Below are 19,004 nucleotides of genomic sequence, written 5' to 3'. Positions count from 1 at the left end.
TATATATATACACTCACCGGCCACTTTATTAGGTACACCATGCTAGTAACGGGTTGGACCCCCTTTTGCCTTCAGAACTGCCTCAATTCTTCGTGGCATAGATTCAACAAGGTGCTGGAAGCATTCCTCAGAGATTTTGGTCCATATTGACATGATGGCATCACACAGTTGCCGCAGATTTGTCGGCTGCACATCCCAAAGATGCTCCATACAAGGCAGGATGGATCCATGCTTTCATGTTGTTTACGCCAAATTCTGACCCTACCATCCGAATGTCGCAGCAGAAATCGAGACTCATCAGACCAAGCAACGTTTTTCCAATCTTCTACTGTCCAATTTCGATGAGCTTGTACAAATTGTAGCCTCAGTTTCCTGTTCTTAGCTGAAAGGAGTGGTACCCGGTGTGGTCTTCTGCTGCTGTAGCCCATCTGCCTCAAAGTTCGACGCACTGTGCGTTCAGAGATGCTCTTAGGCCTACCTTGGTTGTAACGGGTGGCGATTTGAGTCACTGTTGCCTTTCTATCAGCTCGAACCAGTCTGCCCATTCTCCTCTGACCTCTGGCATCAACAAGGCATTTCCGCCCACAGAACTGCCGCTCACTGGATTTTTTTCTTTTTCGGACCATTCTCTGTAAACCCTAGAGATGGTTGTGCGTGAAAATCCCAGTAGATCAGCAGTTTCTGAAATACTCAGACCAGCCCTTCTGGCACCAACAACCATGCCACGTTCAAAGGCACTCAAATCACCTTTCTTCCCCATACTGATGCTCGGTTTGAACTGCAGGAGATTGTCTTGACCATGTCTACATGCCTAAATGCACTGAGTTGCCGCCATGTGATTGGCTGATTAGAAATTAAGTGTTAACAAGAAGTTGGACAGGTGTACCTAATAAAGTGGCCGGTGAGTGTATATATGGTGTGTATTGTATATGTATGGTGTGTATTGTATATATATGGTGTGTATTGTATATATATGGTGCGTATTGTATATATATGGTGCGTATTGTATATGTATGGTGCGTACTGTATATGTATGGTGCGTACTGTATATGTATGGTGCGTATTGTATATGTATGGTGCGTATTGTATATATATGGTGCGTATTGTATATATATGGTGCGTACTGTATATGTATGGTGCGTACTGTATATGTATGGTGCGTACTGTATATGTATGGTGCGTACTGTATATGTATGGTGCGTACTGTATATGTATGGTGCGTACTGTATATGTATGGTGCGTACTGTATATGTATGGTGCGTACTGTATATGTATGGTGCGTACTGTATATGTATGGTGCGTACTGTATATGTATGGTGCGTATTGTATATGTATGGTGCGTACTGTATATGTATGGTGCGTATTGTATATGTATGGTGCGTACTGTATATGTATGGTGCGTACTGTATATGTATGGTGTGTATTGTATATATATGGTGTGTATTGTATATGTATGGTGTGTACTGTATATGTATGGTGTGTATTGTATATGTATGGTGTGTATTGTATATATATGGTGTGTATTGTATATGTATGGTGTGTATTGTATATATATGGAGTGTATTGTATATATATGGTGCGTATTGTGTATATATGGTGCGTATTGTATATATATGGTGCGTATTGTATATATATGGTGCGTATTGTATATGTATGGTGCGTATTGTATATGTATGGTGCGTATTGTATATGTATGGTGTGTATTGTATATATATGGTGTGTATTGTATATGTATGGTGCGTACTGTATATGTATGGTGTGTATTGTATATATATGGAGTGTATTGTATATATATGGTGCGTATTGTGTATATATGGTGCGTATTGTATATATATGGTGCGTATTGTATATATATGGTGCGTATTGTATATGTATGGTGCGTACTGTATATGTATGGTGTGTATTGTATATGTATGGTGTGTATTGTATATATATGGTGCGTATTGTATATATGGTGCGTACTGTATATGTATGGTGCGTACTGTATATGTATGGTGTGTATTGTATATATATGGTGCGTATTGTATATATATGGTGCGTATTGTGTATATATGGTGCGTATTGTATATATATATGGTGCGTATTGTATATATATGGTGTGTATTGTATATGTATAGTGTGTATTGTATATGTATGGTGTGTATTGTATATATATGGTGCGTATTGTGTATATATGGTGCGTATTGTATATATATGGTGCGTATTGTGTATATATGGTGCGTATTGTATATATATGGTGCGTATTGTATATATATGGTGCGTATTGTATATATATGGTGTGTATTGTATATGTATGGTGTGTATTGTATATATATATGGTGCGTATTGTGTATATATGGTGCGTATTGTATATATATGGTGCGTATTGTATATGTATGGTGCGTACTGTATATGTATGGTGTGTATTGTATATGTATGGTGTGTATTGTATATATATGGTGCGTATTGTATATATATGGTGTGTATTGTATATGTATGGTGTGTATTGTATATATATATGGTGCGTATTGTGTATATATGGTGCGTATTGTATATATATGGTGCGTATTGTATATATATGGTGTGTATTGTATATGTATGGTGCGTACTGTATATGTATAGTGTGTATTGTATATGTATGGTGTGTATTGTGTATATATAGAGTATGGTAGGAACAGTTGAAACCAGAAGTTTCCGTCCACTATATATACAGACACATCTGCAGGTTTTTCTCAATCTCTGACATGAAATCAGAATAAACCTTTCCCGTTTTTGGGTAATTAGGATTACCATAATTATTAATGTTTGCCAAATGCCGGAGTACTGAGAGAGCTTACTGTAGCGCTTCTTCCCTGGTGCCGATGACATCCACGTGTGCTCTGCGTATGCATGTGTGCTCTGCGTATGCATGTGTGCTCTGCGTATGCATGTGTGCTCTGCGTATGCATGTGTGCTCTGCGTATGCATGTGTGCTCTACGTATGCATGTGTGCTCTGCGTATGCATGTGTGCTCTGCGTATGCATGTGTGCTCTGCGTATGCATGTGTGCTCTGCGTATGCATGTGTGCGGGACGTCTTGTGACCCATGCGGACATTAAAGCGGACATGTCAGCGTGTTTTTCCCAGACACACGGGCCGTGGAAACACTGACGTGCACAGACCCATTCAGTCGGATTGTCTCGCCATATGAAGCACTGTACGGCCACATATGGGGGATTGCCACGTTCAGTAGAATTTGTGGGACACATTTTGGTGCCGTTTTTACCCACTTCTTGTGTGAAAATGTGAAATCTTTGGCTAAAACTAAATGTTGGTGGTAAATATGTAGTTATTTTGTCTTCCTTGCCCAATGGTCTAAAATTCTGTGACACACCTGTGATGTCAATATGATCACTGCACCCCTAGATGAATTCACTGGAGGGCGTAGTTTGTAAAATGGGGTCACATACGGGGGGTTTCTGCTGTTCTGGCCCCTCAGGGGCTCTGCCAATGTGACATGGCCCCCTCAAACCATAACAGTAAAATCTGGAGCTCCTTCCTTCTGAGCTTTGCTATGTGACTCTAAAGTAGTATTCCCCTACATATAGGGTATCGGCATACACAAGAGAAATTGCACAACAACTTTTGGGGTCCAATTTCTCCTGTTACCCTTGGTAAAGTAAAAAATTGGGGGCGAAAAGATCATCTTTGTGGAAAAAATATGATTTTTTATTTTCACGGCACTGCGTTATAAACTTCTGTGAAGCACTTGGGGGATCAAAGTGCTCACCACACATCTAGATAAGTTCCTTGGGGGGTCTAGTTTCCAAAATGGTGTCACTTGTGGGAAGTTTCAACTGTTTGGGCACATCAGGGGCTCTCCAAACGCAACATGGCGTCCGATCTCAATTCCAGACAGTTTTGCATTGAAATGGTCAAACAGCGCTCCTTCCCTTCCGATCTCTACTGTGCGCCCAAATAGTGGTTTACCCCCACTCATGAGGTATCGGCATACTCAGGACAAATTGCACAACAACCTTTGCGGTCCAATTTCTCCTGTTACCCTTTGGAAAATAAAAAAATTTGGATCTGAACTACATTTTTTGTGAAAAAAAGTAAAAAAAACAAAAACGAACATTTAAAACATTCCAATAATTCCCGTGAAGCACCTGAAGGGTTAATAATCTTCTTGAATGTGGTTTTGAGCACCTTGAGTGGTGCAATTTTTTAGAATGGTGTCTATTTTGGGTATTTTCTAGCATATAGACCAATCAAAATGACTTCAAATATGAGGTGGTCCCTAAAAATAATGGTTTTGGAAATTTTGTTGTAAAAATTAGAAATCGCTTTTAACCCTTACAAAGTCCTAACAAAAAAAATGAGGTTTCCAAAATTGTGCTGATGTAAAGTAGACATGTGGGAAATGTTACTTATTAAGTATTTTGTGTGACATATCTGTGATTTAAGGACATGAAAAATCAAAGTTGGAAAATTGCGAAATTTTCAAAATTTTAGCCAAATTTCCGTTTTTTCCACAAATAAACTCAAGTAATATCAAAATTTTTTTACCACTATCATGAAGTACAATAAGTCACGAGAAAACCAGAATCACCGGGATCCGTTGAAGCATTCCAGAGTTATAACCTCATAAGAGGGACAGTGGTCAGAATTGTAAAAATTGGCCCGGTCATTAATGTGCAAACCACCCTCGGGGGGGGGGGGGGTAAAGGGGTTAATCCCATAGAAAACTTATGGAGGAAGTTGAGTCTCAAACTGGCCAAGCGACATCCTCAAAATCTTAATGATTTAGAGATGATCTGCAAAGAGGAGTGGACCAAAATTCCTCCTGACATGTGCGCAAACCTCATCACCTCCAGAAAAACGTCTGACTGCTGGGCTTGCCAACAATGGTTTTGCCACCAAGAATTAAGTCTTATTTGCCAGAGGGATCAAATATTTATTGCTCACTGCAAAATGCAAATAAAATTTGTATAATTTATACAATGTGATTTTCTAGATTTTTTTTTTGACATTCTATCTCTCAATGTTAAAATTAACCTACCCTTAAAATTATAGACTGCTCATGTCTGTCAGTGGGCAAACTTACAACATCAGCAAGGGATCAAATACTTATTATACTATATACAGCTCTGGCAAAAATGAAGAGACCACTGCATAGGTATATTTTTGAGTAAAATGTAAATGTAAATTGTTCTTTTATTCTACAAACTACTGACAACATGTCTCCGAGGTTCCAAGCAATAAATTTTGTATTTATTTTCTGAAAATGAGAAATGATCAAAATAACAAAAACATTGCTTGCAGACCTCAAATAATGCAAAAAAAAAAAAAAACAAGTTCGTAATAATTTAGAAACAACAATACTAATGTTTTACCTCAGGAAGAGTTCAGAAATCAATATTTTGTGGAATAACCATGATTGTTAATCTCAGCTTTCCTGCGTCTTGGCAGCTTTCCACCAGTCTTTCACACTGCTCCTGGGTGACCTTCTGCCATTCCTGGTACAATAATGTCAGCCGTTCTTCTTTGTTTGATGGCTTGTGACTATCCATCTTCCTCCTGATTACATTCCAGAGGATTTCAGTGGGGTTCAGGTTTGGAGATTGGGCGGCCATGGCAGGGATTTGATGTGGTGGTCCTTCATCCTCACCTTGATTGACCTAGCTGTGTGGCATGGTGCATTGCCCTGCTGGAAAAACCAGTCCTCAGATTTGGGGAACATTGCCTGAGCAGACTGAATCAGCTGTGTTTCCAGGATAACCTTGTATGCAGCTTGATTCATACTTCCTTCATAAAGAACAACCTGCCCAATTCCAGCCTTGCTGAAGCCTCCCCAGATCATCACCGATCCTCCACCAAACCTCACAGTGGGTGCAAGACACTGTGGCTTGTACGCCTCTCCAGGTCTCCGTCTAACCATTAGATGACCAGGTGTTGATCTGGGGATGCTTTGTGTGCATTGTGTGTGTATATATGGTGTGTATTGTATATTTATTGTATATGATGTTTATACATTAGGCCAGCTCGGTCAGAGTTTAGATGTCACTGAGTTGATCATGTCTTCCCTTCCATTAAGCTCTCCAGCTGGGGTTCCAGAAAGTACTCCACAGTTGTTTGGAAATGCATGGAAAATGTCTTCCGCCTGCGGGAATGAACACATGCCCTCCCCCCTGGACCCTTGTGATGTTCACCTTCAGGCAGGTATGTGGATGTTATCATTGGCTAAGTAGATGAGATATCCTTACTTCTACAATAATCCCCGTCTGTTGTGTCTGCCTGACTCCCCACAGCCTCGTATGCCGCAGAAAGCTGCAGTGTTGTCAGCCGGGAGCTCTTCGCTCCATGTCATCCATACCTGAGTCCTGTGTCATACTATGAACAATGCAGGAGAGACACATGTAAGTGTGGAGGAGCGTGCCTCTGTGCGGCCTTGGCGCACTACGCCCACAAGTGCCGCCACTATGGTATCATCATCAACTTCAGAGCTGGCATCCCGGACTGTGGTATGTACAGTGCTGATTATACATCACTAGTGTGTGTATATAGTATATACAGTGATCATGCAACAGTAGTGTGTGTATACAGTATATAGAGTGATGGTCATACATCAGTAGTGTGTATATAGTATATACAATGATCATACATCAGTAGTGTGTGTGTATAGTATATACTGTGATGATCATACATCAGTAGTGTGTATATAGAATATACTGTGGTGATCATATAACAGTAGTGTGTATATAGTATATACAGTGATGATCATACATCAGTAGTGTGTATATAGAATATACTGTGGTGATCATATAACAGTAGTGTGTATATAGCATATACAGTGATGATCATACATCAGTAGTGTGTATATAGTATATACAATAATCATACATCAGTAGTGTGTATATAGTTTATACAGTGCTGATTATACATCAGTAGTGTGTATATAGTATATACAGTAATCATGCAACAGTAGTGTGTCTATATAGTATATACAGTAATCATGCAACAGTAGTGTATATAGTGGTGATCATACATCAGTAGTATGAGGACTCAAGTGAGAATACCAAGGAGTGGACCCACTGGACCGTGACAACGATCCTCCCTCAGGTGAGCTGACCAGATGGGCCACACCCTATACAGGGAGCGTTAGGGGCAGACCCGCGGAAGACTATCGCCACGGCAGCTGGGAAACAAGGATGGACTAGAGAGCGAGTCACGGACTGGACGGAGGAGGGGAACTGACAGGCGGGAGACAGGAGCACGAACTCGATAAAGACAAGAGCTGGAAGGCAAAAAACACAGGGCTGGCAGGTACGGCTGAGACACAGGACTGACGGACAAGGCAGAGCCTCAGGGCTGGCAGGTACAACAGAAACACAGGGTAAACAGTACGGACACCAAGGACTGGATCTAAGGGGAGCAAAGGAAGAACCAAGTCAGGAAATAAGGTACACAGAAAGGCGTGCGGCCAAGACCACTTGTAATCACAAATGAGCATCAGGCCCAGGGGAAAGGAAGAGCGGCGCTGCATAGCACTTCCGGTTTAGGAGTCCTCCAAGGTAATAGAGAGGACAGGAAGGAGGTACCAGAACGGAGTTCAGAAATGTGCGCACGCACCCAACCAGTGGCAGAAACCGGGAGCAAGCGCTGAGCGGAAGACGCTGCAGCAATGGAGACGCGCCGGATGCCGAGGACATGCGAGTATGGCAGGGCGCGGGGAGCGTCAGTGGCAGCGACGTAACAGTACCCCCGCCTTTACGCCTACTTAGTTAAAGGCTAGAAAGAAACCTAGCAAAAATTCGAGGAGCCAGAATGTTTTCTCGAGGCTCCCAGGACCTCTCCTCAGGGCCAAAACCCTTCCAGTCGACCAAAAACAAAGTTTTACCTCTAAGTTTTTTCATGGCAAGAATGTACTTAACCTCAAAGACATCATCCTCGAAAACAGGCGAAGGTGAATGAAGAGTCGAAGTATGAAACTAATTGAAAACCACTGGCTTTAGCAGAGACACATGAAAGGAATTGGGAATACGGAGAGAGGCGGGTAACTTAAGCTTATAAGAGACATTATTAATGCGAGCCAAAACCTCGAAAAGGTCCAATGTACTGGGGTCCCAGCTTATGTGAAGGGACTTGAAGGTGGATAAACTTAGAAGATACCCACACCTTATCATCAGGATGATATAAAGGAGAATCGAGACTCCTTTTATCCGCATGTCTCTTCATCCTATCCTGAGCTAGTTCGAGAGCGGACTTGGTCTCCTGCCAGACCCTGGAGAACTCTCTAGACAGAAGATCAGCCGCCGGTACAGCAGAGACAGGAGGAACCGGTAGAGGAAGACCAGGATGTTGACCGTAGACGATAAAAAAATGGAGACTTAGTAGAAGCTTCGCTGGTATGGTTATTATAGGCAAATTCGGCCCACGGTAGTAAGTCAGACCACTCATTCTGATGAGCATTGGAGAAATGACGAAGATAAGTCACCAAAATCTGATTTGTACGCTCCACTTGGCCGTTGGTCTGCGGATGGTAGGTCGAGGAGAAGTCAAGTGAGATGTTCATCAACTTACAGAGAGATCTCCAGATTCGAGAGGTGAACTGGACTCCTCGTTCAGAAACAATATGTTGAGGTAGACCATGAATACGAAAAATATGATGGATAAAAATCTTCGCCAATTCAGGAGCCAAAGGTAAACCAGGGAGAGCAATGAAATGAGCCATCTTAGAAAATCGGTTAACGACCACGAAGATGACGGTGCAACCAGAAGAACGAGGCAGGTCAGTAATAAAATCCATTGCAATATGTTGCCACGGAGTAGAAGGCACCGGACGGGGATGAAGAAGCCCAGAAGATAACTGCCTAGGAACCTTATTCATAGCACAAGAAGGACAAGAGGCAATGAAACTTCGGACATCCTGCAAAAGAGTCATCCACAAGTAGCAGCGAGATACAAAAATGAGGGTCTTCTTGAAACCGACATGTACCGCCAGTTTGAAGGCATGACCCCATTGTAGAACACGTCTTCTGTTCTTTTCAGAAACAAAAGTCTTACCCGGAGGTAAAGAGGTCAGACTGACCGGAGCAACCGTGATGATTTTAGATGATCGATGATGTGCGTGGCCTCCTCCTCAATATCCACCGACAAGAAGGATCTGGACAATGCGTCAGCCTTGAAGTTTTTATTACCAGGCTGGAAGCGAAGCTCAAAGTCGAAATGGGCGAAGAACAGGGCCCACCTGGCCTGCTCGGGATTCAGTCTGTGCGCATAACGAATGCATGCCAAATTCTTATGGTCCGTTTAGATCACAAAGGGGTGTAAGGCTCCCTCCAAAAGATACCTCCACTCCTCCAGTGCCAATTTGATAGCCAGAAGTTCTTTATTGCTGATGGAAAAGTTTTTCGAAAGAGGAGAGAGTTTTGGAGAAAAAAAACCACAGGGAGCTAGGTGACCGGAAGAGGACTTCTGGGAAAGAACTGCTCCGGCCCCGGTAGCAGAAGCCTCAACCTCAAGAACGAAGGGCTTATTAGCTCCAGGGCGTTGGAGTAAAGGAGCTGAAGCAAATGCTTGTTTGAGAAACAGGAAAGCTTCTTCGGCTTCTGCTGACCATTGGTGAGGGTTAGCCCCTTTTTGTATCATAGAGGAGATAGGAGCAGACAAGGAAGAAAAGTGAGGAATAAACTGCCGATAATTCGCGAGTCCAAGAAATCGCTGAATTGCTTTTATCCCGAGGGGACGCAGACCATCGAGCACGGCAGAAACATTTCCCGGATCCATGCGTAAACCAGAATCGGAGATGACGAAACCCAAGAATGGAAGAGATGACTGTTCAAAAGCTCACTTTTCAAGTTTAGCGTACAAGCGATTCTCCCTCAGACGTTGGAGTACTTGTCGAACATCTCTTCTATGAGAAGGCAGGTCTGGTGAAAACACTAGAATATCGTCCAAGTACACCCACTACACAGGTGTAAAGTAGATCCTAAAAGACATCATTCATCAACTCTTGGAAGACTGCGGGTTCATTGCATAAACCGAAGGGCATAACCAAATACTCATAATGACCGTCTCTGGTATTAAACACAGTCTTCCATTCGTCCCCCGCGCGGATATGGATTAAATTATAAGCTCCTCGAAGATCCAGTTTGGTGAAGATTCGTGCTCCTTGAAAACGGTCGAAGAGTTCCGGAATGAGAGGGAGTGGGTACTTGTTTTTAATCATGATTTTATTAAGGCCTCGGTAATCAATGCACGGACGAAGAGAACCATCCTTCATCTTGACGAAGAAAAAACCTGCTCCTACAGGTGAGGAGGACTTCCGAATAAAGCCTGTGGCCAGATTCTCTTGTACATATTTGGACATGGCTTGAGTCTCGGATGGAGACAGAGGGTAAATATGACCTCTGAGAAGAGTAGTACCAGGAACAAGATATATCGGACAATCATGTGGACGATGCTGTGGTAGAATCTCTGCCTCTTTCTTGTTAAAGACGTCCGAAAAAGAGCAATAAGCCGAAGGCAGGTTCACAGGTTCTGGAGCAGGCCGAGAGGAACTTGCAGGCTTGATGGAAAGCAGGCACCTATTCAGACAAGACTGTCCCCAACGTAGAACGTCTCCGGTACGCCAGTCCAAGGTAGGTTCGTGATCTCTTAACCAGGGGAGACCCAAAAGAAATGTATGAGACAATGAGGGCAGGACAAAAAACAAACAAAAAAAAAAAAACACAACGTCTCACGGTGTAGTGCTCCAATTTGAGGTTCAACTTCCTCGGTGACCAAGTTGATGGTCTCCCGCAAAGGCTGACCATCAACTGAAGCTATTTGTCTAGGAGTCTCCAAGGATCTGACAGGAATCCCAAGTTTCTTTACAGCCTCCAGTTGAACAAAGTTCCCAGCCGCACCCGAGTCAATATAAGCCTCAAAGAGAAGCGACTGGAACCCAAATGCAATACAACAGAAAGAATCAGAGGGTGAGAGGAATCATGACTACCTAGGAAGACCTCTCTTAGCTGTCCTAGGCAGAGGCGTTTCCCAGCTTCAGGGGACAGGAACGCAGAAGATGGGAGGCACTGCCGCAATAAAAGCAAAGACCCTGTGCGAGTCTCACTTTGTGGCGTTGTTCTGCAGGCTTAAGACGGTCTACCTGCATACACTCAGGAGAAGGAATGGGGACCAAAACGGTTTGAGAGTTGAAGGGACCACGTGTAGCTGAGGACAAAATGATGAGGTCTCCTCTCTCTGGCGACTTCGCGAGAACGCTCCTGGAAGCGTAAATCAATGCGAGTCACCAAAGAAATAAGATCACCCAATGAAGTAGGTGTGCCTCGCCCCGCCAGCTCATCTTTAATCCGATATGACAGACCTCGCCAAAAGGCTCCTACCAAAGCCTCATTGTTACAGCCCAGATCTGAGGACAGCGTATGGAAACGGATGGCGTCCTGACCAATAGAGAGAGTGCCCCGATGAAGGTTGAAATGGGACTCAGTGGTAGAGACCAAATGACCAGGTTCATCGAATACCTTGCGAAAGGTATCTAAGAAGGGGGTGAGTTGGGAAACCAAAGGATCGTCACACTCCCAGAGAGGATTCACCCAGGCCAAAGCCTCGCCCTCCAAATGGGAAACCACAAAAGCTACCTTAGCTCGGTCGTAGAGTATAGTAACGGTGACAATTCAAAATGTAACTGGCACTGGTTAAGAAACCCGCAACATAATTTAGGATCCCCTCCATACTGAGGAGGTCTGGCTAGACGGGGTGAGGATTGCGGAGCAGAAGCCTGGACAGGAGTGGAGGCGGCATTCTGGAGAGAGAGAAGCCGGTTTGTCGACTGAGGCCATATAGTTGAGAATATAAGACTGAGTGCCCTGTTGTTGGCCGAGCTCCAGCTGAAGAGCGGCCAACTGAGAGGCGTTACCTGGATCAGAGGACTGTAAAGTCGCGAGACGAGACTCCCTATTTTTTTTTATTTTTTATTTTTAAAAAGGACATGATCCTAGTCTGGTTCTCCCGTAGGAAAAGTAACTCCTTTTGGGTAGCGGAGACACCAGCGGGGTCCAGGGCCTGATGCTACTATGAGGACTCAAGTGAGAATACCAAGGAGTGGACCCACTGGACTGTGACAACGATCCTCCCTCGGGCGAGCTGATCAGATGGACCACTCCCTATACAGGGAGCGTTAGGGGCAGACCCGCGGGAGACTATTGCCACGGCAGCTGGAAAACAAGTATGGACTAGAGAGCGAGTCACAGACTGGACGGAGGAGGGGAACTGACAGGCGGGAGACAGGAGCACGAACTCGATAAAGACAAGAGCTGGAAGGCAAAAAACACAGGACTGGCAGGTACGGCTGAGATACAGGACTGACGGACAAGGCAGAGCCTCAGGGCTGGCAGGTACGACAAACACAGGGCAAACAGTACGGACACCAAGGACTGGATCTAAGGGGAGCAAAGGAAGAACCAAGTCAGGAAATAAGGTACACAGAAAGGCGTGCGGCCAAGACCACTTGTAATCACAAATGAGCATCAGGCACAGTGGAAAGGAAGAGGCAGGGTAATGAAGCGGCACTGCGTAGCACTTCCGGTTTAGGAGTCCTCCAAGGTAATAGAGAGGACAGGAAGGAGGTACCAGAACGGAGTTCAGAAATGTGCGCGCGCAGCGCTGAACCTAGCGTGCGCGCGCCCCCGACGAGCGGCAGTAACCGGGAGCGAGCGCTGAGGGGAAGACGCTGCAGCAGTGGAGACGCGCCGGGATGCCGAGGACATGCGAGTATGGCAGGGCGCGGGGAGCGGCAGTGGCAGCGACGTAACAAGTAGTGTGTATATAGTATATACAATGATCATGCAACAGTAGTGTGTGTATATAGTATATACAGTGATGATCATACATCAGTAGTGTGTGTATATAGAGTATACTGTGGTGATCATACATCAGTAGTGTGTATATAGTATATACAGTGATGATCATACATCAGTATTATGTGTATAGTATATACTGTGGTGTTCATACAGCAGTAGTGAGTGTATATAGTATATACTGTGGTGATCATACATCTATAGTCTGTGTGTATAGTATATTCAGTGATGATTATACATCAGTAGTGTATATATAGTATATACTGTGGTGATCATACATCAGTAGTGTATATAGTACAGTGCCTTGTGAGAAAGTATTCAGCTCCCTGGAACTTTTCAACCTTTTCCCACATATCATGCTTCAAACAAAGATACCAAATGTAAATTTTTGGTGAAGAATCAACAAGTGGAACACAATTATGAAGTTGAACGAAATTTATTGGTTACTTTAAATTTTTGTGGAAATTCAAAACCTGAAAAGTGGGGCGTGCAATATTATTCGGCCCCTGTAACTTAATACTTTGTTGCGCCACCTTTTGCTGTGATTACAAGTCTCTTGGGGTATGTCTCTATCAGTTTTGTACATGGAGAGACTGAAATTCTTGCCCATTCTTCCTTGGCAAACAGCTCGAGCTCAGTGAGGTTTGATGGAGATCGTTTGTGAACAGCAGTTTTCAGCTCTTTCCACAGATTCTCGATTGGATTGAGGTCTGGACTTTGACTTGGTCATTCTAACACCTGGATACGTTTATTTGTGAACCATTCCATTGTAGATTTTGCTTTATGTTTGGGATCATTGTCTTGTTGGAAGACAAATCTCCATCCCAGTCTCAGGTCTTTTGCAGACTCCAACAGGTTTTCTTCAAGAATGGTCCTGTATTTGGCTCTATCCATCTTCCCATCAATTTTAACCATCTTCCCTGCCCCTGCTGAAGAAAACCAGGCCCAAACCATGATGTTTTGACAGTGGGGATGGTGTGTTCAGGGTGATGAGCTGTGTTGCCTTTACGCCAAACATATCGTTTGGCATTGTTGCCTAAAAGTTTGATTTTGGTTTCATCTGACCAAAAGCACCTTCTTCCACATGTTTGGTGCGTCTCCCAGATGGATTGTTGCAAACTTTAAATGACACTTTTTATGGATATCTTTGAGAAATGACTTTCTTGCCACTCTTCCATAAAGGCCAGATTGGTGCAGTGTACGACTGATTGTTGTCCTATAAACCGACTAACGGGGTCTACCAAGCTGGGGTACCTCTTTCAGTACCACCTCGTGTTTCAGGAGGTCCACTTTGCATTGGCTGGAATCTGAATGAAGGACGCTGGCTGGAATTCCTTGATTACATGAGAGCATATAAAAGCTGACTGCTTCTCCACGTATTTCCAGTCTCAACACTTTATTCACAGAACACAGAATATATGTAACAACAGATACAGAGGGCAGGTCCATTCAAAAGCGGCAGGCCAGACATACATTACAATAGCCGCAGGGGGCCGGAGCCTGCTGATATTTATTGTGGGAATTACAAAGGTGGGGGAGGTCAGAAGGGGGATATCTTGTCTCCTCTGCCCAGGGGCGCAGCCTGTGGGCTGATGCATTAGGGACATATATCTCACATGGAACCTATTATATATACAAATAACTGCATAACATATTCTGGGTGCTGGGGGGTTCTGTAACACGGCTCTCCCTTTCAGCGACGCGATTGGCATACACAGTCTGATCCTTAACGGATCGGTTTGGGGATGACCAAAGTTTATGGGGTTGGTACAAGTTCCGTTTGTTGACTTAGTCCATCGGCGTTACCGTTTTGTTTGCCGGATCTGTAGTGGATGGTGAAGTCCAGAGGTTGTAGGGCTAAACTCCACCTCAGTAATCTGGCGTTGTCTCCTGAGACCCGATTAAGCCAGACTAGGGGATTATGGTCCATTAGGAGGGAAAACTGTCGTCCATACAAATATGGTTGTAACTTTTTGAGTGCCCATACTATTGCCAGGCACTGTCAGGGAGTGACTAGGTGAGCGAGAGCTAATAACCCAGGCCCCTGCAGTTTCCCTCAGACTAGGGAAATCCTGACTGACCCTCTACCTGGAGTTTACACTGGAGGTGTGCATGTCCAGGCCTCGAACCTCACCCTGTCTCCTGAGCTCAGCCCTAGGCTGAAACCTCCGCCCACCACCCAGTGAAGATGTTATTCCCCAATACCCACAGTTAGCACAGACAAGGATAAAGGGAAATATACACCACGCCGCAATTACTCAGGAATACACAATAAATGTGCAGGGCAAAATAAATACAAATATAGGAAGGAGTAAATAAGACAAAGGAAAATACACCACCAGCAATGAATCTCCAACCACCAGCTCTCCTCACCAGACCGAGATAACAACGCACAAGACAGAAGCTATAATCGGCGACGCCCAAAGATCAGGAGAACTATTTAAAGGCAGTGGGCATGGCCCAGCTTCCAATCCAAGGATTAGGTAAATTAACCCCGGAACAGCTAGATAAAATCTAGCAGACGCCAATGAGCAAATAGTGGTCAAAAGCGGAATTACCGCTGTTTGTCGGACGACCTGGTCTGAATAGCGTCCGACATGACAGTACCCCGCCTTCTACGAGGGACCCCAGGGCCTTCACGGCTAATAGGACCCAGCTTGTCCGGATGACGGCAGTGAAACAACCTGACCAGCCGGTCAGCATGAACGTCCGAGGCTGGTACCCAGGACCTCTCCTCAGGCCCATAACCACGCCAATGTACCAAGTACTGTAAAGTGCGACGCACTACACGAGAGTCAACCACCTTGGAGACTTCAAACTCCAAATTACCATCCACCAAGACTGGAGGTGGCATAGGCGCCGCGTCCACAGAACCCACCACCTTCTTTAGAAGAGACCTGTGGAACACGTTGTGTATCTTATACACCGTAGGGAGCTCCAATCGGTATGCTACTGGGTTAATGACGGCGGTGACCCTAAATGGACCAATAAACCGTGGACCCAATTTAAGGGATGGTATTTTGAGTCTTATGTTTTTTGTGGATAACCACACCCAGTCATCCACACTCAGGTCCGGACCTGGCACACGCCTACTGTCAGCCACACGTTTGTACCTAGCACCCACACTCAACAGGCGCTGTTTCACTCTCCTCCAGACTGATGACAATTGTGTTCCTAACTGGTACTCCTCCGGAACGCCGGAAGAGCCCCTCTGACTCAAGGTACAAAATTGAGGATGTGGCCCGTAAACACAAAAAAACGGAGACTCCCCAGACGACTCCTGGCGGTGATTATTGATGGCAAACTCAGCCAAAGGAAGAAAGGTAGACCACTCCTGGTTATCAGAGACAAAGCAGCGTAAGTACTGATCCAAATTTTGGTTCATACGCTCAGTCTGACCATTTGACTGAGGATGAAACGCCGAAGAATGAGATAACTTGATTCCCAGCCGTGAGAAAAACGCTCTCCAAAATTTTGCCACAAACTGAGACCCCCTATCAGACACGATGTCAGACGGAACCCCATGAAGTCTGACCACCTCCTGCACAAATACTTGGGCCAGAGTCTTAGCGTTAGGCAACGCAGGCAAAGACACAAAGTGCGACATTTTAGAAAACCGATCAACAATCACCAAGATGACCGTGTTTCCAGCTGATGAGGGCAAATCAGTGATGAAATCCATGGAGATTTCCGTCCATGGCTTACTAGGTACCTCAAGAGGAAGTAGTGTGCCAACAGGACGGGAGCGAGGCGTCTTAGCCCTAGCGCACGTGGTACAAGCTGACACGTATGAGACCACGTCCTGTCGGAACTTGGGCCACCAAAACTGACGTGACACCAACTCCAAGGTACCTCTAACCCCTGGGTGACCAGCCAGGACAGCATCATGATGCTCCGCCAAAACCTTTAGGCGGAGATGAAGCGGTACAAAAGATTTGTTGACGGGAAGCTCAGATGGTACCTCCTCCTGAGCCTCGGCAATCTCAGCCTCAACCTCGGTAGTGAGACCCGAAACCACAACACCCTTTAGGAGGATGGGTATTGGATCTTCCCGAGGTTCTCCCCCGGAAAACACCTGGACAGAGCATCCGCCTTAGTGTTTTTAGACCCCGGTCTGTAAGTGACCGCAAATTTGAACCGCATGAAAAACAATGCCCAGCGAGCCTGCCTGGGGGACAGACGCTTGGCAGACTCCAAATACAGCAGATTCTTATGATCGGTAATAACAGTTACCTGATGTACCGACCCCTCCAAGAAGTGTCGCCATTCCTCAAAGGCCAACTTAATTGCCAACAACTCCCTGTTGCCGATATCGTAGTTACGTTCGGCGGACGACAGTTTCTTGGAGAAATAGGCGCACGGACGCAAACCACTCAAAGATGAGCCTTGAGATAGTACCGCCCCCACACCTACCTCAGACGCATCGACTTCCACAACAAAGGGTTTAGATACGTCTGGCTGCACAAGAATGGGGGCTGAAACAAAACTGTTCTTAAGAAATTCAAATGCGCGCACAGCAGCCCCAGGCCAAACGGAGAAATTGGTACCCTTTTTAGTCATGTCAGTTAGCGGTTTAGCAATGATGGAAAAATCCTTGATAAATTTCCTATAGTAGTTAGAAAACCCAAGGAACCGCTGAAGTGCTTTCAGGTTATCAGGACGTTCCCAACGCAGCACCGCCTGCACCTTAGCGGCGTCCATTTTAAAACCAGAAGCAGACACAATATAACCCAAGAAAGGCAACTCTTGAACAGAAAATACACATTTTTCAAGTTTAGCATACAGCTTATTCTCTCTGAGAAGCTGTAACACCTGCCTGACATGATCTAAATGAGTATCACGGTCGCAAGAATATATGAGAATGTCATCTAGGTACACGATAACGAATTTCCCCAAAACATGCGAGAACACATCATTGATGAAATGTTGGAACACTGCAGGTGCGTTAGTCAACCCAAACGCCATCACCAAATTTTCAAAATGACCCTCAGGGGTTTTAAAAGCCGTCTTCCACTCATCACCTTGACGGACTCTTATGAGGTTGTACGCCCCCCTGAAGTTAAGCTTGGTAAACCACTTAGCACCTGCCACCTGGTTGAACAAATCTGGTATCAGAGGCATAGGGTATGGATCACGAACCGTAATCTGGTTCAACTCCCTGAAATCCAAACACGGGCGTAATCCGCCATCTTTCTTCTTCACGAAGAAGAACCCTGCTGCCACCGGCGAGGATGATGGCCTAATGTGCCCTTTGCTCAAGCTTTCAGCAATGTAATCTTTTAACGCTTGTCTCTCCGGACCGGAGATGTTAAACATCCTTGCTTTAGGCAATTTGGCCCCTGGTTTAAACCTGATAGAACAGTGATAAGGACGATGTGGCAGCAACTCTGAACAACCCTTCTCAGAGAACACATCCACAAAATCCTGAAGTGACTCCGGAACGCTTGAAGTCACCGCAGCCACACATGTGGCCAGGCAATTCTCCTGGCAGAACTCGCTCCACCGAATTATGTCCTGAGTTTTCCAGTCAATTACCGGGTTGTGCATGGACAAACAAGGAAAACCCAAAACCACCTGAGCAGGAAGATTCCTGAGCACCTTACATGTAACCCGCTCGGAATGTAGAACTCCAATGTGGAGTTTCACCTCAGCCACAAATTCAGTAATCTCCCCCTGAGAGAGAGGAGCAGCATTGATGGTGACCACGCGGATAGGATGAGACAGTTTTTCAATCCTAAAACCTGCTGTGCGCGCAAACTCCTCATCAATGAGATTTGTGGCTGAACCACTATCCACAAAAACAGTAATTGGCAGCTCACTGCCAGCGATAAAAACCTTAGCAGGGAGCATGCACTGAGAAACCACCATGGAGGATATACATAAGCTCAGACTGGTCTCCTCCACACCCTCGGAGCTTGGAAGTTTTCCGCCGTTGCGTTTTTCTTAGGCAGCAGAGGACAGATGTTAATAAAATGACCCGTTTTACCACAGTAAAAACAGGCTCCCTGCTTCCTGAGCTCAGGGACTGGACGCTTCACATGTGACACCCCTGCGATTTGCATAGGCTCCGTGGGCTCACCTGCAGCAACCTCACGTGAACCTAAACCCTCTCCCATAGGCGGTGTCACATGCTCCCCCTGACGCAAACGGCGATCAATGCGGACAACCAGACTCATGGCGGAA

The 19,004-nt window shown here is 45.1% G+C and overlaps 1 protein-coding gene across 1 annotated transcript in view; it reads left to right on the top strand.

The window, feature by feature from the left end:
• The window catches only part of OTOG (otogelin), a 1,016,637-nt gene that overhangs the window by 458,962 nt on the left and 538,671 nt on the right, over positions 1-19,004 (top strand). The window contains exons 18-19 of the mRNA XM_077292284.1: positions 6,056-6,180; positions 6,270-6,482. Of these exons, the coding sequence (XP_077148399.1) occupies positions 6,056-6,180; positions 6,270-6,482 (338 nt within the window). The remainder of the gene's footprint in view (positions 1-6,055; positions 6,181-6,269; positions 6,483-19,004) is intronic.

The sequence above is a fragment of the Ranitomeya variabilis genome, chromosome 2, assembly GCF_051348905.1.
Source record: "Ranitomeya variabilis isolate aRanVar5 chromosome 2, aRanVar5.hap1, whole genome shotgun sequence".
Classification (NCBI taxonomy): domain Eukaryota; kingdom Metazoa; phylum Chordata; class Amphibia; order Anura; family Dendrobatidae; genus Ranitomeya; species Ranitomeya variabilis.
Note: the sequence above shows the minus strand (reverse complement) of the source record. Positions and strands in the feature narration are given on the sequence as shown.